The sequence below is a fragment of the Arvicanthis niloticus genome, chromosome 18 (assembly GCF_011762505.2).
Source record: "Arvicanthis niloticus isolate mArvNil1 chromosome 18, mArvNil1.pat.X, whole genome shotgun sequence".
Classification (NCBI taxonomy): Eukaryota; Metazoa; Chordata; class Mammalia; order Rodentia; family Muridae; genus Arvicanthis; species Arvicanthis niloticus.
The window spans coordinates 49,179,164-49,202,618 of NC_047675.1; the positions used below are offsets into that span (position 1 = coordinate 49,179,164).

The 23,455-nt window shown below is 49.3% G+C and overlaps 1 protein-coding gene across 4 annotated transcripts; it reads left to right on the forward strand.

Annotated features, from left to right (window-relative positions):
• The first annotated feature begins 2,301 nt into the window (after window positions 1–2,301).
• Window positions 2,302–21,943, forward strand: Def8 (differentially expressed in FDCP 8 homolog). Of its 4 annotated transcripts, none has more exons than XM_034522421.2 (12): window positions 2,302–2,387; window positions 7,394–7,527; window positions 8,916–9,013; window positions 11,501–11,650; window positions 12,837–12,978; window positions 14,011–14,175; window positions 15,114–15,241; window positions 15,349–15,462; window positions 17,134–17,214; window positions 18,213–18,353; window positions 18,513–18,622; window positions 20,166–21,943. In XM_034522421.2, the coding sequence occupies exons 2-12, from the start codon at window positions 7,404–7,406 to the stop codon at window positions 20,266–20,268; spliced, it is 1,356 nt and encodes a 451-aa protein (XP_034378312.1). In that variant the 5' UTR covers window positions 2,302–2,387; window positions 7,394–7,403; the 3' UTR covers window positions 20,269–21,943. The 4 variants fall into 4 exon arrangements, with proteins under 4 accessions (XP_034378312.1, XP_076772145.1, XP_076772147.1 ...); XM_076916030.1 differs by lacking the exon at window positions 2,302–2,387 and adding an exon at window positions 5,758–5,820 and having other exon boundaries at window positions 20,166–20,413; XM_076916032.1 differs by lacking the exons at window positions 2,302–2,387; window positions 8,916–9,013 and adding an exon at window positions 5,758–5,820 and having other exon boundaries at window positions 20,166–20,413.
• Window positions 21,944–23,455: the final 1,512 nt, after the last annotated feature.

Consider the following 23,455-nt stretch of genomic DNA (forward strand, 5'->3'; position numbering starts at 1 on the left):
CAATCTCGGGATTCTCAGTGTGATCAAATATCCTGCAGCAAAGGTTTAGTCCGTTTTCATCCTGGAGGGCGAGCATGGTGGCATGCCGACAGACATGGTGTTGAAGAAGGGCCCAAGAGTTCTTTCTATATCTGGATCCTCAGGCAGCTGGAAGAGTAAGGCATTGAGATTGGCTTGGGCTTTTGAAATCCCCAAACCCACCCTTCCTCAGTGACACACCTCCTTCCGATAAGGCCGCACCCACTCCAACAAGGCCACGCCCCTAATCCTCTCTAGGTGTCCCAGTCCCTGATGACCAAGCATTTACATTTATGAGCCTATGGGGGTCATTCTCATTCAAACCACTCCAAATTTCCTTTCCTTTTTGCTTCCTTTTATGAGTCAGTGTCTCATGTAGTCCAGAGTAACCTTGAACTCTCATGTAGCTAAGCCTTGCCTTGAACTTCCAGTATTCCTGCCACCGCCTTGGAACTGTTGGAGTTACAGGCCTTATTGTCTGTGCTGGTTTGAATGGGAACGTTCTCTCGGGTTCATATATTTGAATTTTTTTGTATGGGGGTGCGTAGAATTTATTTTAGGAAGGATTAGGAGGTATTGTCCCTCGGGGTGGATTTTGAGGTTTCAAAAGCTCCTGCCAGGTCCTGTCTCTGTCTGTCTGTCTGTCTCTGTCTCTGTCTCCCTCTCTCTGCCTCCAGCTGTGAATCAGGATGCAAGTGCTTAGCTACTGCTCCAGCGCCACGCCTGCCTCTGAAATTGTAAGCAAGTCCCCAGTGAAATGATTTCTTTTGTAAGCGTTGCCTTGGTCACGGCGTCTCGTCACAGCAGCAGAGCAGGAACTAAGACACCGCATTCTTCAAATCTCATTTTCTAAGTGTTTGTCAACTCCTTTCCTTTCGAATCATGAGTCGAACATGCAGCCTTGTTCTCTAATCTCAGGCCCCACCTTTCCAGCCTCTGTGTTTCCTTCTCGGTGCTCAGCACACACCTGATCCATTTGCCTTTTCTATTTGTCGGTCTGGTCCTTGGGGTCCATCCTTGACTCTCCTTGAAGGTGAGGGCCAGGGCTCAAGGCTGGTATAGACACTGGCTCGTATCACTAAGTGTTCCTACCTGTGCCTGTGGCGTAGTCCACCTGCTGAGGAGACCGTCTTCTAGTCCCCCTGTCCTACTCTGGGGATTTAACTGTTCTTGGGCTTGTGTGACTAGCACCCTTAGGCCCAAGCTCTGGCTTTCCAACACTGAAAAAATAATACAAAATGCTTGCTTTTAGCTCCTAGCTTTTGGGATGAGGAACAGACCGTCAGTAGAAATGTCAGAGTCATCAGACAGTGACGAATGCCTCTCAGAGATCTCTGCTCATAGATGAGGAGGAAGTATTGGGGAGACATTTGGCTGTAGTCTCCCCTAACTCCTGGGCTGAGGATAGACTTGAGGCTCAGAAGGAGGCTGGGGGTGCTGAGGCTGTCATGGCTGTGGTGGCCACCGTGGGATGGTCCTGAGCACGGTGGAGGACAGGTCAGACAAAGCTTCTGGGAGATGTGATCAGGAATGTGTTGAAGGTTAGCCTCAGGTGGGAATGACTTATTTGCTATCAAAGAGAGGTGTGTGAGAGGTGTGTGTGGTGTGTGTGGTGTGTATGGTGCGTATAGTGTGTATGTGGTGTGATGTGCATATGTGATGTGTGTGTATGGTGTGTTATGTGTAGTCTGTGTGTGTTGTGTATGTGGTGTGTTGTGTATGTGTGTGTATGTGTGTGTATGTGGTGTGATGTGTGTGTATGTTGTGTGAAGTCTGTGTGTGTTGTGTATGTGTATATGGTGTGTCTAGTGTGTGTGTGTATGTGGTGTGTTGTGTGTACTGTCTGTGTTTTATGTATGTGATATGTCTAGTGTGTGTGTATGTGTGTATGTGGTGTGTTGTGTAGAGTCTGTGTGTTGTGTATGTGGTGTGTCGTGTGTGTGTGTGTGTGGTATGATGTGTGATGTGTTTGTGTTGTTATTGTTGTCTCAGATAGGACGTTTGGAGCTAGAGATGCATCTAAAATGTCTCCATGGTGGTGTCCTGGGGACAGCTGATATCAGTCTTGGGGATGTGGGAACATTGAGGGGTTACCACTGTGGAGCCATTCTCTTGAACTCAGTTACCAGGTGTAGCGGGGGGTGGGGGGGAACCTCAGGAGGAGAAAAGACTCAGGGCAAAGGTAATGAAATCACTCAATGGACCAGAAGCCGGAGTCTTGGAGGCACTCCAGCGAGCCAGTAGGGCAATCGGTGTCATGAACCTCCTGGCCGGAGGCGGCAGCAGCGGGCGGCAGAGCCGGTACAGTGTAGCAGAGGCGGCGAACTACAGTGTAGCCAGCCGGTCCAGTACAATGTAGCGGCAGCCAGGTAAGCGGCGGAGCTGTCACCGCAGGTGTCCGGTGGGTCTGGTGGGGAAGCAGGCAAGGGTCCAGATCTCAGCATGCAATCGCCACTGGCCAGACTCCGGGATCCGGCTTCTCACTCGCGCACCCAGGGTGCAGAACTGGCAGAGGCCTCCTCCAGCAAGACGTCCAGCTCCCGGCTGCCGCCTGCTGGCTTTCTGCTGTGCGCAAGGCCTTGGTGACCTCATTGGTCCCCGCATTACGTGGGGCAGAGCTTAGCGTCCACAGATGGGGACCCCCCCACCCCCAACCACCTTGTGGCTTCAGAGGCTGAGTATGGGACTCCCGGCCCAAGGACCCACAGGGACCCGCCCTCTGCTATGTTGAGCTCTGAGCCTCCGGTTTCACAATTATGAAATGGATGAGGAAGGTCGTAGAGACCTGCCCCAGCGAGGACAGGCGCATCCTCAGAATGAATTCACGGGATAGAGGGTAGAAATGTGAAGTGCGCTTTGTTGCGCCTTCTGGGGTAGTTGAGAATGATTAACTTTTGTTCTGCTTGGCCCGGATTGCCCGTCCATCCTCGTTACGGGTGTGAGCAGATAGGATGTACCTTGTCCCTTCTCAGGGCCTCCTGTGGCCCTTAGACTAGCACTTTTTGGTGGCTTAACCCAAAGTAACACATGGGAGGAGGGCTCTTATACTCAGTAATCTGTCCTGAACTTTCACCCAGTGCCTCTGATGTACCTCAGACCCTTGGTCTTCACTCCGAGGGTTTCAGTTGTCAAGTCGTAATTATTATAAGCTTTAGGAGAGGCCTCTGCAGGGGCTTGATGAGACAGGGTTTTCCTTTGTTTTGTTTTCCCCTTTCTTGAGTCTCTTTCCTGAGGTCAACCATGGATTCTGGGTGCAGAACTCTGTAAGGCCAGTGTGGAAATAGGAGATGGTGTCATACTGAAAGGCAGCTGTTGCTTCCTGCAGCCGGTGCTGGGCTGGGGTGCTGTCTATTTGTTCTCAGCTGAAAGGGCAGTATGGTTCTCCAAACTGGTTCCAGACAAACTAGGCAGACGGGTCCAATGGCTCCATTGCTTAATTCATCCCCTGCTTTTGTTTCAGGTCAGGTGGTGGCAGTGCCAGTCAGGACATGCATAAGGGAACCATTTTCCTGGGAAAAGTAGCCCAGAGGAGGGTGGTGGGCAAGTTCTGGCCAAGGTCTTCCTGCCCCTCTGACTATATTGTAAAACATCAGGAGGTTTCCAGGCAAGGCTTCTGGGAGGGGCTCCTGCGGGCTCCACCCAGTTCCTTTAGATTGGGCTGGTCACCACATGGTGTTAGTGACAGCAGCAACTCCAGTTTCTGTTGTTACCAAACCACTCACTCATCCTTCCGCTCAGCCTTGGGCTTCTCCCTGACTTCCGGGCAGGAGAATAGGCCCACACATTGATTCGTTTTATTATTTTTAATATTTTTTTTTCGAGACAGGGTTTCTCTGTATAGCTCTGGCTGTCCTGGAACTCACTCTGTAGACTAGACTGGCCTTGAACTCAGAAATCCACCTGCCTCTGCCTCCCAAGTGCTGGGATCAAAGGCGTGCGACACCACTGCCCGGCATTTTTAATAAATTCTTAACAATTGCATTTACATTTACTTATTTGTTGTGTGTGTGTGTGTGTGTGTCTGTGTGTCTGTGTGTGTGTGTGTCTGTGTGTGTGTCTGGGCACATGCATGTACCTGGCCCACATATGGAAGTCAGAGGACAGCTTGCAGGAATTGGTTGTCTCCTTCCATCATGTGGGTCCTGAGGCTTGACCTTAGGTTGTCAGTCATGGTACCAAGTGCCTTTACTCACAGAGCCCATCTCAGGTCCCAACCACAAGATTTAAATCAGAGTTGCCTGACTCCCAGAGATACTAGTAATGCTGACAGTAACAAGTCTCAGAGTTGCCTGACTCTCAGAGATACTAGTAACACTGACAGTAACAAGTCTCAGAGTTGTCTGACTCTCAGAGATACTGGTAACACTGACAGTAACAAGTCATGGCTGATATTTATTAGGTGCTTGCACTACTCTGGCCAGTGCTGTTGGTTGCACAGTTGTCTGTTGACCACTTACATGCTTGGTGGCCAAGAAGGTTTTAAAAAGGTGCTAGTTTCCCTGCTACTGGAGTTAAAGATGGTTGTTAGCAGCTGTGTGTGTTCCAGGAATCAAACCCAGGTTCCCTGGAAGAACAGACATTTCTCTTAACACCTGCTTCATCACCTGCTCTTGGAACTTTTTATTAATGAATTTTATCATTATAACAATCTTGATATTAGACCCCATGGAGATTGTCCCAATGGTGATAGAAAAGAAACTGGTGTGTGTGTGAATGCTTAGGCAGAAGTCTTAACCTCGAAGGAGAAAGGGAACAGCTGGTTTTGAGAAGCTCATGCTGCCAACAGAGAAAAATGAAGGCATTTTATGGTTTTTGTTTGGTTAGGTTTGTTTGTTTGGTTGGTTGGTTTGCTTTTTCAAGACAGGGTTTCTCTGTGTAGCCCTGGATGTCCTGGAACTTGCCCTGAAGACCAGGCTGGCAACCTTAGACTGGCCAAGGACTGAGACAAGGCCAAGACGAAGAACTATGCTTGCCTCTGCCTACCATGTGCTGGGATTAAAGGCGTGCGCCACCACTGCCTTTCGAGAATATAATGTTTTTAAAAAAAAAAATGCCTTTCTCATGGTTAAAGAGGATTTTTTCCCATGTAAGACGGAGAGAAGTGGCCAGGTTGTTCCTAGAGACCTCCTGTCATTATCCTATGCCTGGTGGAGTTTTCCCTTGCAATAACCAGGTGGGCCATGGGCCCGTCCCATAAATTGCTAACTAGAGAGAGGAGGACCTGGGTGAGTAACAGGCTTTGTGGATTAAGAGCCTGTCTCTTTTCCTGTGAGTGTCTCTATTACTGCCTAGCCCTATGTGGTAGTATTATTATTTCCTCTTTTGAGTGAGAAATTGGGAGCAGAGAAAGGCCAGGAGGCTGGCAGAGCTGGTGTTCAGACTGAGGCTGTGCATCTTCTCAGTGCGAGGTGGCTGGAGTGGTCCATTAGGATCTATTTTGTCTGTCAGAGGCAGAGCTCTCCCTTCCAACAGCAGTGGTCTAAACGCGTTTGCCTCTGCCTCGCCTGGCTGCAACCTCGTGGTGAGCAGCTGGAGCCTGGGTGGAAGTGCTTCAGATCCCTCACTTGGCAGTCCTCATTTGTGGGTTCTGTCATCTCTCAAAGTGGCTGTGTCAGCGTCACTCATTACGTCTGCATTCCAGATAGAGGAGGAAGGGCGGGAGAACAGTTCTGAGAAGCCCTGGGTGATCTTTCTGCGTGTGTTCTATTGATCAGAACATAGTCATATTACCATGCCTAGGTGCAGGGCAGACTGGGAAATCATGTGACAAACAGTGATGACCCCCTCACTCAGGATGAAAGGGTGAGTGAGCCCTGGGACAGTTTAATCTCCCCTGCACTCTGGCTGCTCCTTAGGATGCTTGGGAGGTACTGGGTATTAGTTGGGGACCCCTGACTGTAGCACCCAGTGTGACTTACCCAAAGGCTGCATCCCCTTAGACCTTTGTCAGCAGCTGTTAGTTCTTGATAGACTGGAGCTATGGCCGCCTCCCTGAACGGAGGCAGGGCCAGCAGGACACTGTCCATGTGGCTCTGGAGAGAGCTTCTGCAGAGTGCTGAGGGGCCATCAGTCCAGGTTACCATCACACATGGTGAGGACTGAGCAGGGCCTGCCCCTCTGGACTTAGTGCTTTTATTTCTCTTCAAGTGGAAGAGCAGGGAAGGAGTTAGGGTTCATCTTATTTCTGACTGACTTGGGCATGGAGAAAGCACAAGTGCCCAGGCACCCTTGGCCCAGATCTCACCTCTGACTTCCTATCATCGTAGAAAACTTTGTATAGATGTTTGTTTGTTTTCAAGACGGTTTGCTCTGTAGACCAGGCTATCCTCTAACTCAGAGATCTGCCTGCTTCTGCCTCCCAAGTGCTGGGATTAAATGCGTGCAACACCACACCTGGCTTGTCTAGAGTTTATTCTGTGCTCAGGGTCTATGAACTAATCTCACCCACAGTGACCCACCTCTGGATGAGGAAACAGAGGTGGAGAGAAGCTATGGAATGTGGCCTGACTAGATAAGTGGAGAACTGCATTCCAACTGCTCCTGGTTTATTCAGACACAGACAGCCCCTCCCTTCTGCCAGGAGCCACTTGCTTTGTGCTCCCATTGTGGGCTGAGCCCTAGGGTGGGGAAAGAGTGGCTGGTGATCTTAATGTCTGACAAGTGCGAACCTGAACACTTCTGCCTCGCAGGATCCCATGGCCAGAACAACTCAGGCCATGTGGTCGTTACGTAGGACTGGAACTCAAGCCTGAGGTACAATCTCGTGCTAGAAGCTAGTTGCATTGCTGGGGCCAGGGAAGGGGCTTAGGTCACCCTGCCGATGGCAGGGCGAGGATGGGCCTTGGATTTAATTCCAGAGAATTCACTGGTGAACACTCTAGCGAGGATGGCATTTTTTAGGTGTTCTGTTTTGTAGGGAACATCTCAAGTAAAAGGACAGGAGGGAAGATCAGTTCCAAGAGGTGTGTCTCATAGGAGTAGGCTAGCAGCAAGGGCCTGACTAGATGGGGGAGGGGGGGAGTGAGAAATCTGCCCTCTTAAAACCTAGCAAAGAGCCTTCCGAGGAGCTCCAAGACCAAATGAAACCCTGCCAGGAGTAAGACCTTAGATTCCAGACTTTCTGTCCAACACCTTGGGATAAGCTGTATCACTGGGCTAGCTCTTATCACTGGAGAGTTCTTCTGCCCGGGGGAGCTTGGTTAGAGGTAACTGTGTTGGCTTCTGGGGAGGATAAGGATTGAAGCTGCTTTGTGGGGTTGCCCTGTTCTACCCCATGTCTCCAGCTTGTGGGAAGTAAAAGAGACAGGGTGTTGGAGAAAGGGGATGAGCCTTCATGAGCCTGGGACACTCATCTTAGCCATGCTGGGCCCTGCAGGTGGGATGCTATGGAATATGATGAGAAGCTGGTTCGGTTCCGGCAGGCCCACCTCAACCCCTTCAACAAGCAGCTTGGACCAAGGCACCATGAACAAGAAGCCAATGAGAAGGCCCAGGAAGTCACTTCTGAAGGTGAGCTTTGGTGCAGGGTGAGGGCTGTGTAGACTGTCTGACATCTTAGATTAACCCTGTCACTCTTCCTGCCCGTGGATCTCCCATGAGGGGGCACAGTCACCCTCTACCTCCTCCAAGGTTTTTCTTTGTCTTCCTTACCAGGATGAACGCGCAAGAACAGGGGTTCTCAACCTGTGGGTCTCATCCCTTTGTGGGCTTGTATAACCCTTTCGTGGGGGGTTGCCTAAAAGCATCAGCAAATACAGATATTTGTATTCTGATTTATAACAGTAGCAGAATTACAGTTGCGAAGTAGCAATGAAAGTAATTTTATGGTTGGGGATAGAAGTCTACACAATATGAGAGGCTGCATTAAAGGGTGGCAGCGTAGGAAAGTTGAGAACCAGTCAGTGGTTTAGAGGACAGGGATCTGAGTCTGGAGCATCACTGTTGAGTCCCAGGGCCTCACATGGTTGGTGTTTAGTGAATTAAATCTTGGAGCAAACTCAAACTTGGAGCTGAGATTTAGGGAGAAGAGTCTAATGGCTGCAGTGTCTGTGGATAGACCCTCACCTTCTTGAGATCAGAAAAGTAAGGCAGGGATTTTGGGTAGGGGAGTTGGGGAGTTCTTGGGACAAGGGTGGTTGTTGGGGTAGCCTGAAATCCACGCAGCACTTAATGAGGCTGTGACATAGCCAGTCATTGGTTTTTCTTTAGTCTAGTCAGGAAGCATCTGCCTTAGAAATTGGGTTTGTTTCTTTGTGTCTTTATTTAGAGACTGGGTCCATCTGTGTAGTCAAGGCTGATCTCAAAACTGAGACTGGTTATTTTGTCTCTGTTTCCCAGCTGCTAGGATTACAGGCGAGTGTGGCCATGCCCAGTTTGGGACATTGGGACATTTCTTTTTTTCTTTTTTTTTTTTTTTGAGACAGGGTTTCTCTGTGTAGCTCTGGCTGTCCTGGAACTCACTCTGTAGACCAGGCTAGCCTCAAACTCAGAAATCCGCCTGCCTCTGCCTCCCAAGTGCTGAGATTAAAGACGTGCGCCACCACTGCCTGGCTGGGACATTTCTATAATACTGTCTCGTAGGTATCTCTGAGTACTACTGAGTGTTCACAGACCTTTTTCTCTTTTCTTTAAGCAATGCGCACAAGAGCCAGACTTTTTACAGGGCGATCAGAAACTGGAATAACAGTTGCAGTTTTGACTGGTGCTTTCTGGCCTTCACAGTGAGACAGTCTTATAGGCAGCTGAGTGGCGCCTAGCTTTTCCCAGTACCCCCTTTTTGTGGGCTTCCCAATACCCCTGGCTCGACTCTATCCTCTCCAGATGCTTCCCTAGGCAATGAGGAGAAAGAGGCAGCAGGTAGACTCTTTACCATCCTTCATGTCTGTGCTCTTATCCAGAGGCCCTGCCTGAGCTGCCCGCTGGGGAACCTGAGTTCAGGTACTCGGAGCGCATGATGGATCTTGGCCTGTCTGAGGACCACTTTTCCCGCCCTGTGGTAAGGCTTGGAATCTGGGCCCTTAGAAACTATCCTCATCATAGCACTTGCAGGTGGCTACTCATGAGATGGGGTACAGTTTCCTTTCCAGCCAGTCACTACCATGGGCTCAGTGGTCCCCAAGTCAACCCAGTCCCCTGGGTTTTGAATCTGAAACATTCATGGCACTTGACCCTCATCTCCAAAATTTGAGGTCTGGAGACAGTTGGGAGGTGTGCATCCTCTTTCCTCCTAAGTTTCGGGTTCTTAAGGAGTGAGTGTGGCCAGGCAGTGGAGACACAGGCCTTTAATCCCAGCACTTGGAGGCAGAGACAAGTGCATCTCTGCGTTTGAGGCTAGCCTGGTCTACAGAGTGAGTTCTAGTGCGACCAGGGCTCCATAGAGAAACCCTGTCTTGAAAAAACAAAAAAGCCGAGGCCAGCCTGGTCTACAGAATGAGGTCCAGGACAGCCAGGGCTACACAGAGAAACCCTGTCTCGAAAAAAAAAAAAAAAAAAAAAAGACAAAAACAAAAACAAAACAAAACAAAACAAACAAACAAAAAAAAAAAAAGCAAAAGAGAAGCAGGTGTTAGAGTTGGTTCCCTTTGGAGTCCCCCAGGAGTGTTTTATAAATGGTACTTTATGTATGAACCTCTATGGCTTAGTCTGTGTGTTGTTCAACAGAAGGCTTGTTTTGAAGAGAAAAGAGGAAGGAGAGACCTAGTATGTCCCTCCCCTCCCCTCCCCTCCCCTCCCCTCCCCTCCCCTCCCCTCCCCTCCCCTCCTCTCCCCTCCCCTCCCCTCTCCTTTCTCTTCCCTTCTACTCCCCTTCCCTCACCTCTCCTCTCTCTTCTTATTTTCTTTTGTTTTTGTGTTCAGACTGGGTTTCTCTGTGTAGCCCTGGCTGTCCTGGAACTCACTCTGTAGACCAGGCTGGCCTCGAACTCAGAAATCTGCCTGCCTCTGCCTCCCAAGTGCTGGGATTAAAGGCGTGCGCCACCACCACCCAGCTTTTACAATTTTCTTAAGTGTGTGTTTGATGTATGTGTCTGTACATGATCTCATGTGTGTATGACACATATATGCAGAAGCCAGCTGTCAACATCAGGAGGCTTTCTCTATTGCTAATCATATCTATCTATCTATCTGTCCATCCTATCTATCTCTCTAGCCATCCATCTACCATCTGTTTACATAACTATCTGTCCATCCATCCTCCTTCCATCTAACATCTGTTTAGATAACTATCCATCTATCTTATTGTCTATCTATCATCTATCTAAATATCTGTCTGTCTGTCGTCTGCCAGTCATCACCTGTCATCTATCTATCATTTGTGTGCCTGCCTGTCAGTCTGTCTGTCTGTCATCTCTCTGAGATAGGATTGTATTATGTAGCCCCAACTCACCTGGGAATCATTATATAGACCCTGCTGGCCTTAGACTAACAGAGATCCTCCTGCCTCTGCCTCACTTGCTCCATTTTACTTATTTTGAGACAGAGTCTCTCACTGAATCTAGACCTCACTCAGCAAGAACAGAAAGAACTCAAGGGACCACCCTGTTTTCCAGCACCCGGATTATAGACACGTTCTGCCGTGCTCGGCATTTTCTCCGTGTGCTGAGGAATCCCCTCCTCAGAGCCTCATATTTGCACAGCAAACACTTTACTGGCTTAGTCATCTCCCCAGCTCCTTGTCTCAAGTAGCCCAGGTTGGTCTCAAACTTGCTATGTAGCTGAGAATAAACCCTTCCCTCGCCTCCTTTTCCTCTTTTTGAAACAGGTCTCTAGCCCAGTCTGTCCTCCAGATTAACCTTTGAACTTCCTGCCTCCACCTCCTAAGTGCTTGAATTATCGACATGCATCATCAAGTGTGGTTTATTTGGTGCTGGGGATCGAACCCAGGATGTCACCTACACTTGGCATGCACGTTGTCAACTGAGCCACATCCCCAGCTGCAGAAGCTGTTTTTGAAACATAGCCTGAATTAGTGTTCAGGGGCCTGTGGGCAGATCAGTCCAGCTAGGAGCAGGGAGCATGACTGATTTTTTTTTTAAGATTTATTTATTTATTTTATATATATGAACACACTGTCATTGCCTTCAGACACACCAGAAGAGGGCATTGGATCCCATTACAGATGGTTGTGAGCCACCATGTGGTTGCTGGGAATTGAACTCAGGACCGCTGGAAGAGCAGTCAGTGCTCTTAACCACTGAGCCATCTCTCCAGCCCAAATGGATTCTTTTTGTTTGTTTGAGACAGGGTTTCTCCATGTAGCCCTGGCTGTCCTAGAATTCACTCTGTAGACCAGGCTGGCCTCAAACTCCAAAATCCACGAGTGAGTTCTTATGTGTTGCTAACCCTCTTGGGCCTTGAGCAAGTCTTCCTCTGGGTGAGGGAGCTTAGGTCTGCTGGATGCCTAACTACTCATGAGGAGAGGCCTACCTTCCATGGGGAGAAACTTCTAGGTGGTCATCTGACTGTTGTTTTGCAACCCGGGCAGGGTCTCTTCCTGGCCTCGGATGTCCAGCAGCTACGGCAGGCAATCGAAGAATGCAAACAGGTGATCTTGGAGCTGCCAGAGCAGTCAGAGAAGCAGAAAGACGCAGTTGTGAGACTGATCCACCTCAGGCTGAAGCTCCAGGAGCTGAAGGTGGGTTCTGACCTGTTCTGCCACAGAGGTGGCTGGAGCATGGCATGGACACAGGAGGACAGGGAGCCTTTGGCTCCTTTCAGGGGTGGTCATTCTCTGTTCTCTGAGAGGCTGAGGTAGGGACAGAAAAGCAGGGTGAAAGGTTTGGCTAGTTACTTCCCTGATAGTACAGCCCCTCTTGATTGTGAGAGACAGAAACACAATCCTAGGGCCCTTAAAGGCACAGGAAGGAAGCATTGTCTGTTAACCATTTGGGAATGGGGATATTGGGAATCCTGTATTCTTTTGCTCTGCTTCCTGTTAGTCAGCCTTCTGCCAGGCATTCGGAGGTAGCAAAGATGACGGCAGCAACTGAGAGCTCTCTTTCCATGAGTTTACCTTTCTCAGGTCAATCATGACTGATTGGCCAGGCCTGGGTCACAAGCATAGGGAATATTCACAGTGATTGGCTAGTCCTGGATTACGTGTTTATCTTTGAAACCATCACAGTCATGGGTTAGTTTTGTGACTACCCACTGAAGCAAGTGTGTTGACATAATTCCACTTTGAGCTGTACGGCCTAGGAAGACGATCACCTGAAGGTGTCAATGGAAGCCGACAGTGTATCGTAGATCCAAAACCCACACAAGTCCAGGATGCAGTCCGAGCCTGTGTCTTTTGGTTTGGCTGTCACTGTGTCTCTTGTCCGGACTCTGGGCGTTTATAGAGGAATATTCATTAGGAAGTGGGTAACAATACATGGTGGCGAGCATATCCCAAGATAACAGTAGTTTAAGGACATACATGTGTAATTTTCCTTATGAAAGAAAAGCATACAGTTGGTCTAGGTGACAGCCAGAAGTGTTAGGACCCTAGGCCATCTTTTTATTACTCTGCCAGATCCTGGAGAGAGTCCAGGGTCACCCTGTTGTAGCAAGCAGAAGGCAGAGGCAACCTCCCTCCTGCTTACAGGCTCTTGGATGTATACGGCACCTGGGTGCAAAGAACCTGCAAAACGTTGTCTGTGCTCCTAAGGGCTGGTGCCTAACTACAATTCTGTTGCTAACGAGAGAAGGGGAAAATTGGGCTGAAACTCTAAATCTCTATGACAGGCAGGTCCTGGAAGGCGTGTACTGAGGATGTTGAGTGACGGGAAGGAGTTACTGCTTAACACACCTATGACTTTTCCATTGCTCTTCCCCTACAGGACCCCAATGAAGAGGAACCCAACATCCGGGTCCTCCTAGAGCATCGCTTCTATAAGGAGAAGAGCAAGAGCGTCAAACAAACCTGCGACAAGTGCAATACCACCATCTGGGGCCTCATCCAGACCTGGTACACCTGCACAGGTGGGCCAGACCAAGACCCTCCCTTATGTAAGCCCTGCTCCCAGACATGCGTCCCGTGCAGGTGACTTAGGTAGCATGTACGGATGACCAGGCATCGCCGTGCACTGGAGATAAGAGGAGCAGAGGAGACCAACGCACCTGCCTTATTGACCCTGAATCTAGATCTGAGCTGTCTAGTGTTGTGGTGATGAATCGCAGAAGGGTTTTTTAATATTTACATCCACGGGAGTTGAGTAGGTGGTTTAGATTTATTATCTACTTTACAAATGCTCAAAGGCCACATGAAGCTGGCGGCTACCGTATCGGATAGTGCGGAGAGAGTATTGCAGAGTGATGATGCTGTTATGTATGGAAAGCCAGATTAGGAGATGACACAGTATGTTGGGCGGTGCTGGTAACGGAATATGTAAGGGGGGGATGTTTATAGGATACAGTGGGCCCTTGGAGGTCAGGGCACAAGCTGGGAGTATATCTAAGGAGGAAGGGTGTGGTATGGAGGAATTGTATGTGCAAAGGCCCTGTGGTTGATATGTGTCCACTGCCTTTAAGGAGAAGCACCATGTCTAAGGGTAGATGTGATAGAGGTACACTCAGAGGTGACCGAGGGCATTTTTCTCTATGTTTGGTGAGGACCATGTGTGCTAGATACTTAGACTCTGGTTGCTAAGTCGAGCAGAAAAAAAGAGGGTTGTCTGTGATGAAGGTTTAGGTAAGGAGTGGATGAGGTCAGTGTTGGCTGCAGAAACAAGTGAGGAAATCAGGATGATGTCTGAGGTAGTCTCAGTCCGAGAAGGATGGAGTCATGGAAACCCAAAATTGGAGAAGACAGAAAGATGTAGGAGAGAAAATGTCCAGAGACATGAGGTTCTTTGAGACGCCGAGCCACACAGCAGTTCTGGAGGAAGTCCTGAGTTAATATGGACGCTGCAGGGGAGCCAGTGGGGCTTGTGTGTGGAGCAGTGCAGGTGAAAGTCCTCCTAGGCTGCTGCGATCCGTACAACTTTTAAGAGAGATGGGTATTTCCTACCGCAGGGTGTTATTACCGCTGTCACAGCAAGTGCCTGAACCTCATCTCCAAACCATGTGTCAGCTCCAAGGTCAGTCACCAGGCTGAATACGAGCTGAACATCTGCCCCGAGACCGGGCTGGACAGTCAGGACTACCGCTGTGCCGAGTGCCGCGCACCCATCTCTCTACGTGAGTGAAAGATGGGGCTCCTCTTGCGTGCTGGCCAAGAGCAGTGCAGAACTGAGTCAGGAAAGGCTCCTGGTGGGGGTGTGAGAAAGCTGCACTCGGCGGCTGTGTAAGGGCCTGGGACCATCGAAGGCCATGCACCTTGTTTTAAGGGAATGACAAAGGAACATTACAGGCGCTCCTTCAATTCTTATAAAAAGAGGCAGTTCCTGGCTGTTTCATGACTTGCCTAGGTCTCTCCAGGGCTGATTCTGATCTCTGACTACAGTGCCTTTATGTTATACAGCTATCAAGGAGAGACCACAAAGATAGGGACTAGGGGAAAACAAGGAAATAGGAATACAACAATCACATACTTTTTTTCTCTGTGTAGCCCTGGCTGTCCTGGAATTCACTCTGTAGACCAGGCTGGCCTTGAACTCAGAAATCCGCCTGCCTCTGCCTCCCAAGTGCTGGGACTAAAGGCGTGTGCTATTTTATTTATTTATTTATTTATTTTTTAATGTGAGTACACTGTCTTCAGACACATCAGAAGAGGGCATTGGATCTCATTACATATGGTTGTGAGCCACCATGGGGTTGCTGGGAATTGAACTCAGGACCTCTGGAAGAGCAGTCAGTGCTCTTAACCACTGAGCCATCTCTCCAGCCTCCAACAGTTCTAGAGATGGAAACTGTAACTACTATTATTACCTTATGGGGTCCCTCCAGGGGTTCTTTCTGTCTTACTGTTCTGTTGTCTCATTTTGCTGTTGAGTAGACAGAGTGCTGAGACACTGGGGTAGCCTAGGGTCTCTTATTAACCCCTAGTCCAGCTTGCTCTCCCCTGCAGCCTGGGGGAAGGAAGATGGACCATATGGTGTGAGTCCTTGGCTAGGGAAGGCAGACCTTAATCAGTCCCAAATGGCTACCCTGACCTTGTAACAACCTGGCCCCCGCAGGAGGTGTGCCCAGTGAGGCCCGACAGTGCGACTACACCGGCCAGTACTACTGCAGTCACTGCCACTGGAACGACCTGGCTGTCATCCCTGCGAGAGTGGTACACAACTGGGACTTTGAGCCACGCAAGGTTGGGTTTTGGAGATATGGTGGTGGTGGTTGGTGGTGGTGGTGGTGGTGGGCGGGGCAGGGAAAAGTTAGCTCTGCAAACTGGTCACTCAGCTACCTGCCCCGCAGGTGTCCCGTTGCAGCATGCGCTACCTGGCACTGATGGTGTCCCGGCCAGTGCTCCGGCTCCGGGAGATTAACCCTCTGCTGTTTAACTTTGTGGAAGAGCTGGTGGAGATCCGGGTGAGGCTGGGGCCCTGGTTAGGGTCCGGATGGGTTTGTATCCCGGTGGGAGGTGTGCTTCTTTCACAGGACTCTTAGCTGGGTCAACAGTGTTAAAACCAGAGACAGTGTTAGTGTTAGGTTCCCTAGTACTCTCTTTGAAAAGGTAGGGTGACGACTCGTTCCTGATGTTAGCATTAGGGAGCTGGGGCAAGAAAGTCACCAGTTCAAGGTCAGCCTGAGCTACATAGTCAGAGCTTATCAGAAAGTGTGTGTGTGTGTGTGTGTGTGTGTGTGTGTGTGTATCAATCAACTATCTATTTACCTATCTACCTACCTACCTATCTACCTACCATCTGTCTACCTAACTTACCTGCATGACTGGGAATGTAGCTTGCTCTTAGAATGCTAGTTTAGATGCAGGGAGCACGGGTTCAATTCCCAGCAGTGTGTGAATCTGGCATGAGAGCACACGTAGCTCAGGCTGGCCTTGAACTCAGAGATCTGCCTGCTTCTGCCTCCCTCATGCTGGGATTTGATAGCTAGCTGAGGTTGGTCTTGAATCCCTGATCCTCCTGCCTCTACCTCCTGAGTGTGGGATTAGAGCAAGCATGTACACCTATATAATAGTATACTTTCTTCAGCTCAGTAAAACCAACGTGTTATTATTAGTTTTTTGTTTTGTTTTGTTTTTTTGTTTTTCGAGACAGGGTTTCTCTGTGTAGCCCTGGCTGTCCTGGAACTCACTTTGTAGACCAGGCTGGCCTCGAACTCAGAAATCCACCTGCCTCTGCCTCCCAAGTGCTGGGATTAAAGGCATGCGACACCACCGCCCAGCCTTGTTTTGTTTTTTTTAAAGACAGGGTTTCTCTGTGTAGCCCTGGCTGTTCTGAACTCAGTCGGTACACCAGGCTGGCCTTGAACTCAGAGATCTTCCCACCTCTGCCTCTCTCATGCTGGGATTAAAGGAGTGTGCCACCACCTCCCGGCTGAACCAAAATATTATGATATATAATCAACATACAGAATTGTCAAGATATTTTACTCTTTTTGTGTTCTATGATTTTGAATCGTAAGGTGTATCTTACACTTACAGCCATTTAAGTGACGTCAATAGCTCTACACCCATAGCCAGAAGAGTCAGGGCTGGAGTCAGATAGAGCTGCAGTTCAGGCATGAGTTGATGATGTCATTAGCAAGGTAGAAAGGTCTTAGCGTCCATGTTTTAGCGGAGGAGGTGGAGCAGGTGAGTGGTCAAGGCCAAGGCACCGATGGGGGATATGGTATGGACCTAGAATTTTGGCCCACTATGTTGGTTACACTTAGTGCTGCCTGAAGCTATAGGGTGGGCTTCTTGCTTGCTTGTGGGACTGAGCTGACATGGATGGGAGATCTCAAGAGCCACTTGAGATTAGACTCTTAATGAATCCAAGTTCCTCTGTAGCCCCAAAACTGATATGCACCTGAGATTGGCTAGACCAGCCAAATGTAGGACCCCCAGTGGAATTTGAGGGCACCTTCCCCAGTCCCTTCTGACCTTACTATCACTCCCAGTATAAGGAAGGAGAAGCCACCCTGTGAGCAGGTCCCCTATGAAGCCAGTACAGAAGCAGCCCCTTAGCCTTTCAGAACCAGCTGCGGTGCCGCCAGTGTGCCCAGGCTGACACACCCACCCGTTGTCTGAGTCCACAGAAGCTGCGCCAGGACATCCTGCTTATGAAGCCATACTTTATCACCTGCAAGGAGGCCATGGAGGCACGACTGCTGCTGCAGGTCAGACTGCTAGAGGGACCAGTCTCAGATGGCCAGGGCGACAGAGTACTACATGCTCAGATAACCCTGTAGCTAGCTAGATACATCATACTTCAAGCAGCCTTTTGAGCGCTCTGTTCTGGGAAGGTCACATCTGTAATAAACTGCTGGATATTCTGTACAACAGCAGCATTCTCTGAGGATCTCAGTTTTCCAAATTAAGATAAACACTTACCATGTTTAGCCTTGGGGAGGTGGTCTTTACCTTAGCCTCCTCAGGCAGGTGGGACAGTCTTCAAGGGTTTGTTGTTGTTGTTGTTTGTTTGTTTGTTTGTTTGTTTTGTCTTTTTGAGACAAGGTTTCTTTGTGTAGCCCTGCCTGTCCTGGAACTCACCCTGTAGACCAGGCTGTTCTCACTCACCAAGGCAGTCAGGTCTGGGATTTAATCCCAAATGTTGGGATTAAAAGCATGCACCGCCCTGCCTGGCCAAAATACAAGTTTTAAGAGTCACCAACTGCTTTGCTCAATAAGTGATCTCAAACCCTGGCCTAAATTATGGGAACAGTGAGCAAAACAGGCCCTTAGAGAGTGGCCAGTAGGCCAGGAAGGCAAGGGAAATAGGTGGTATGTCACAGTGTGACTGCCGTGTACAGAAGCAAGCAGATGGAGGGGTCCGAAGAACCAGAAGGTTTTAAACAGACCAGGGCCAGGAAGAGGCACGGATGGCAGGGGAAAGTTATGGCAAAGGGTGGGGAGCACTGAGCAGCCACTGTGGCCCAGGGGACATTACAGGTGTGTGAAATGGGTTGGGAGTGGGGGTGGGGCATATAGATGAGGAAATGTTGCCCTGTCCATATCTTCACTCTGGCTTCTCCAGAATCTTGAGGTCCCTAAATGGACACCCTATACAACTTATGGTTTCCACAAGAACCCTGGACCCTGACAACAGGCGTGGCCATGGGTGTGACGTGGGGGGCCTCACTCTGCATTTGTGGTAACACCTACTGGGTCTTGGCAGCTCCAAGACCGACAGCACTTTGTGGAGAACGACGAGATGTACTCCATCCAGGACCTCTTGGAGGTGCACATGGGCCGCCTCAGCTGCTCGCTAACGGAGATCCACACGCTCTTCGCCAAACACATCAAGCTGGACTGTGAGGTGGGTCTCCCTGTCCCCTCTGCAATGGCAGCTCTGTCTAGAGGAGGCTCCAAGCTGTTCTGTCCACCAGCCCTGAGGGCCAGGATTGGCCAGTGAGTGTATTCCTGGCCTGAGTTGGCACTTCCTTTCCAGTCATTACCCTGATTCCCTTTTCAACAGCGGTGCCAAGCCAAGGGGTTCGTCTGTGAACTCTGCAAGGAAGGTGACGTGCTGTTCCCGTTCGACAGCCATACATCCGTGTGCAGCGACTGTTCAGCTGTCTTCCACAGGTGGGTGTGGCCTGTAGCTTGCTCTCAGGCTAGGTTCTGAGGCTCCTCCCACTTTCTAAGCAGACCGCCTTCCCTCTTCCTTGGCTGCAGCTAGTCTTGTGCTACATTGCACTGCTGCCCTTGAGAGAGGAGACAGACATCGGGATTTTTCTGTCTTTCTTTCAGAGCTCTTTGCTGGGGTTAGGCCCTTAGTCTGTCTAAATTAAAAGTTCTTTTAAGGGGCTGGGAATGTAGAAATCAAACCCATGAAATCTTGGGTTTGATTTCTAGCACAGAATAGAGCTAGGCCTAGTGGTAAACACCTGTAATCATTTTTTCTTAATAAATCATAATTTATTATTATTTTAATATTTATTTATTATGATCACATCATACAGCTTTCTGCCTATATGCATGCCTGCAGGCCAGAAGAGAGCATCAGATCTCATTACAGATGGTTGTGAGTCACCATGTAGTTGCTGGGAATTGAACTCAGGACCTATGAAAGAGCAGACAGTGCTCTTAACCACTGAGCCATCTCTCCAGCCCTGTTGTTGTTGTTGTTATTATTATTATTTAATCTTTTTTACAGTCTAGTCGTTATCCCCCTCTTGATCTGCCCTCCAACAGTTCCTCATCCCATTCCTTCCCCCCTCTCCCCCCATCTCCAAGAGGCTGCTCCCACCCCACCCCAACCCCAACTTCTGTAATCTTAGCACTTGAAATGCAGAAGCAGCAGGATCGAAGTTCGGGCATCCTAAGTTACATGGCAAGTTTGATGCCAACCTGGGTTACATGAGACCCTATCTTAAGAAAAAACAAGTTCCATTAGGAATTAATACCTGCCTGTTCTGGGCCACTGTAGCCTAACTTACCCTAGAGTAGGCTCTGAAGCCCTCCTGGCCCAGGGTTGCTCACAGCGTCCACTCACTGCTTAGTTCTAGATCAATATCAAAATTACTCTTTCTGGCTCAGTATAGGCCAGGCGGGCCCAAACCTTACCACCCTTCATGCTCAAGTAGAAAAATAAATTAAAATCAAAGTAATAAGGAGTCCACAGAGCCGGGCTATACTTTGACACAGAGTTAGGGAAACAAGGGAAGAAAGGAAACTTATCATAGTGTTGATAAGTTATAGTTATCATAAGTTAAGGCTGGATAAGTGAGAACTAGAGGGCTGACAAGATGGCTCAGCAGGTAAAGGAGCTTGCTGCTAAGCCCAGTTATTTGAGTTCGATCCCTGCCACCCACATGGTGAAGAGAGAACCACCTCCTGCAAGCTGTTCTGATATATCCATAGGTGCATCATGGCATGTGTGTGCCTTTGCATATGCAGGTACACACACATGCAAATTGCAAGAGCTTGGAGCCCTGGCGTGACTGCTGGGGGCCTGGCTCGTTCGTAGAATCCAGCAGCTACGTACCAGGCTTTGTGGTAAATCACACTTGGGTGCCAATTCTGCTTCTGTGGTAGTGAGCCTTTCTAAACTTGTAGGAAGACATTGAGAGCTGGCCTAGGGAGGAAATTCTTCTGGGCAGAACCCAGCCTGTCTTTCTCACCTCAGGGACTGTTATTATGACAACTCGACCACGTGCCCCAAGTGTGCCCGACTCACGTTGAGGAAGCAGTCACTATTCCAGGAGCCTGGTCTAGACTTGGATGCCTAGAACACTGGAGGAGAACGCCAGGCACCCTATCTGCCCCTCTGGCTGCCACCTGCTGGCCTTGCCCACCAGATGTGCATTCTACTCTGGAGACCCCCGAGTGCATCCTCCGGGCCTCTTCGTCTCTTTCGGACCAGAAGGAAGTGACTAGTGGCCCCCGGGACTCTTATTCCTCAGGTGCTTGCCGAGACTTCGAGTGTGTATACCTGGCTGTTTATTGGATGTGCTGCTATAAGGGGTCAAAATGCTGCCTGTGCCCCATTGTAGGTCTCCTTAGGTAGAGGAGCCTGGGCGTGGCTCTCCAGGAAAGTCACTCTCCTATGGCAGACAGCCTTCCAGGCCTTTAAATCCAATCCTTCTGCTCCATAGAGGTGGCCTCGCTCCTGTCTAGAGCACCCTTACAACGGTCAGAAACTTCAGAGGCCTGTCCAGTGAGAGGATGCCTCCTGACTGAGTTTTATCTCTGTTGAGGAAGATTTAGGTTCTACTTAGAGGCTCCCAACCCTCCTAGCACCTTGTCTCCTTGGAGACATCTGGGTTTCGCTGACTGGGGCTGTTCACTACTATGTCCCATGGACCTTCCCCAGCATCCTCATCCTCAGTCAGTCATGTGTGCTTCTCCGCCCCTTTTGTACAATAGGGAGGGAAGGGGTCTGTGGAGCTTCTCTTGGCAGATAAGCCTGCTTCTGTCACAGCCTGGTCCACTTTATCCTGGTGCTCTGAGCTGGGCAGCTAGGGACCCATCCTAAGGACTAACGTTTGGCCTCCAGTTACATAGGTGGGACTGTGTCTGGGGCGGGGGTTCTAGGTCAGGTGAGCCTGTCGGTTATCGTGGGCCTATGTGGCATTCAGGGGGCTAAACTTTCCCACAAAGGTCATTGTCCTGATGATGGAGTGCTGTGCTTGAGGATGACCAGTTGCTGGGTGTTGACATAGGAGCCTAAGAGCTAGGAATATTTGCTAGACTCAAGCAGGAGGTCTATGGTCCATGCAGGAAGGTCCAGGCTTTGAAGGTGGGCGGACCTACACCTTTCCAGTGAGACACGTTCCACCTCCATGCACACACCCCATAAATCCTATGATGGAAGATGTGAGGAGATGAGGAGACCTCAAAATTCAGCTTCTGCCTTTCTTCCTGGGAAGCAGGAGTTGGTTGCATCTGCCCCTTTACCTCTTGTCTGTGAATTGCTGTTGACACACACAGGTGGCAGAGGCCAGGGCATGTCACAACTTGGATTTCTTTCACCTTTAATGAGGCACAAGAAGAGAGACTCCTCACCTAGTCAGATGAAGCTTAGCTTACTGGCATGCCTGAGGGATGGATGGACATACTGCCACCTCCTCCTTACTCCTCTTTACCATCAGGTGGCTTTACTCATGCTGTCTTTTCTGTTTCAGTTTTCCCATCTGGAAAAAGTTGGGAAGGTGGAGTTGACCTGCCTGAGGGTGAAAGGTCAGGAGTCCTTTGAGTGTGATGTGGGTCAGCAGAGGTCCCCGTCCCACTTCCTCTTTGGTGTGAAAGAGGGTCTTAAAACCAAATGCCATTTCCCACACTCCCAAATCTGTGTGTTTCCTGCCATTGTATCACATGTCTGTCCTGAGGCTGTTGGCCCTTCCTGAGCCTCCTGTGTAATCAACTTCACGTTTCCAACTATAAATCATTAGTGTCTAAAGAAAATGTTACTAGTCTGGCATTTGTTGAACAGAGTGTTGGGCCTCCCCTTAGAGCATCCTCCAAACTTCCTCCCTCAATACCTCTCTTCTATCATTGCCTTCAGGATGATGCAGATTTGGCAGAAACATTCTGTGAGTCCACAGCTTGGTACAAAGAGTGTAGCCAGCAGCAGAAGCCCATGCGCATGTCTGACACTTTTTGGAAGAGTATACCCAATGGTATCCATCATGGATCCAGGCTGGCAACTGGGAGGTCTGGTCACAACAGTTGCCACTGTGGTCTTGGTCTCATTAATTATGGGATATCTAGACTGGTGTATGGTGAATCTGGGACAAAGCAGAGTTCAACACAAGCCAGTGACAAGTTTAGGAAAACATCCTAGCCTTCCATAGTTCATGGGTTTGAGTATGATATTTGAGTGAAAATAATATTTAAGGATTCAGTGAAAGAAACATTTAGATTGGTGTCAGACAAGCCCCAAGCCTGTTCTGATACTGTGTAGAGAAGTTTCCCAACAAAGACCAATTTTGGTCTTCATTTGGGTGAGGTGGGATGCCCACACATGTACCCTTGGGGTTTAGGTTACAGGAATTGTTTCACTTGTACCTGGCATGGAGAGGATGCAGTGTAATAGGAGCCATATTTCTCTGGAGTCCTTGACTGTCTGATTTACGTAAATATGAGAGTCTCTGATTGCGTGACCGTGGCAGATTCAGCCAGAGCTCCACTTTCACTCCCGGGACATCATTCATTCTTAAAAGCCAGACACAGAAAAGGTGCCATTACTGCAGTTCAAGGCTTTAACCTTTGTCCTTGTGCACTGGCTTCAGAGGAGCTATGAACAGTCTTCCTGTGTGTCCCAGCACGGTGGTCCACCCCACATGTCCCAACACTTGACAGGCAGAGTCAGAGGTCAGCTTGGGACACATGGTGGGATAATGCCTTATAATCTCTCCCAAGCAAGTCACCCTCAAACAGTTTCAGTCTTGATTGGCTACTCTGCTGTCGTCTCTGCTGGAGAGATGCCTAAGGACCGTCTGTTGGCACACCACACAGCACAGAAGACTCCGGGTTGAGACGCACGTGCCTTTGGGCACATTGGCGGCTGTGGCTGTACGCTGTACACCTTTATCTAGAAGTGTACAGCTCCCTTCCTCTCAGATTTCAAGTGCTTGTTTTCTCTCAGTGCTTATACTTTAAAGTAGGCAAAACTGCCTATTTGTCCATTTTCTGGATTCCCCAATGTTAACATTTTTATCCTGCTGACTTTATTCATTCTCTCTTTCTCTCTCTCTCTCTCTCTCCTTCCTTCTCTCTCTCTCTCTCTCTCTCTCTCTCTCTCTCTCTCTCGTGTGTGTGTGTGTGTGTGTGTGTTTAAGTGTTGATTTTCAGATAATTGCTTCTTTCCTTCTAAATTCATATTTACTTTCCTTTAGAATCTTTTTTTATAGGCTGGAGAGTTGGCTCAGCAGTTAGGAGCACTTGCTGCTCTTGCAGAAGACCTGGATCAATTCC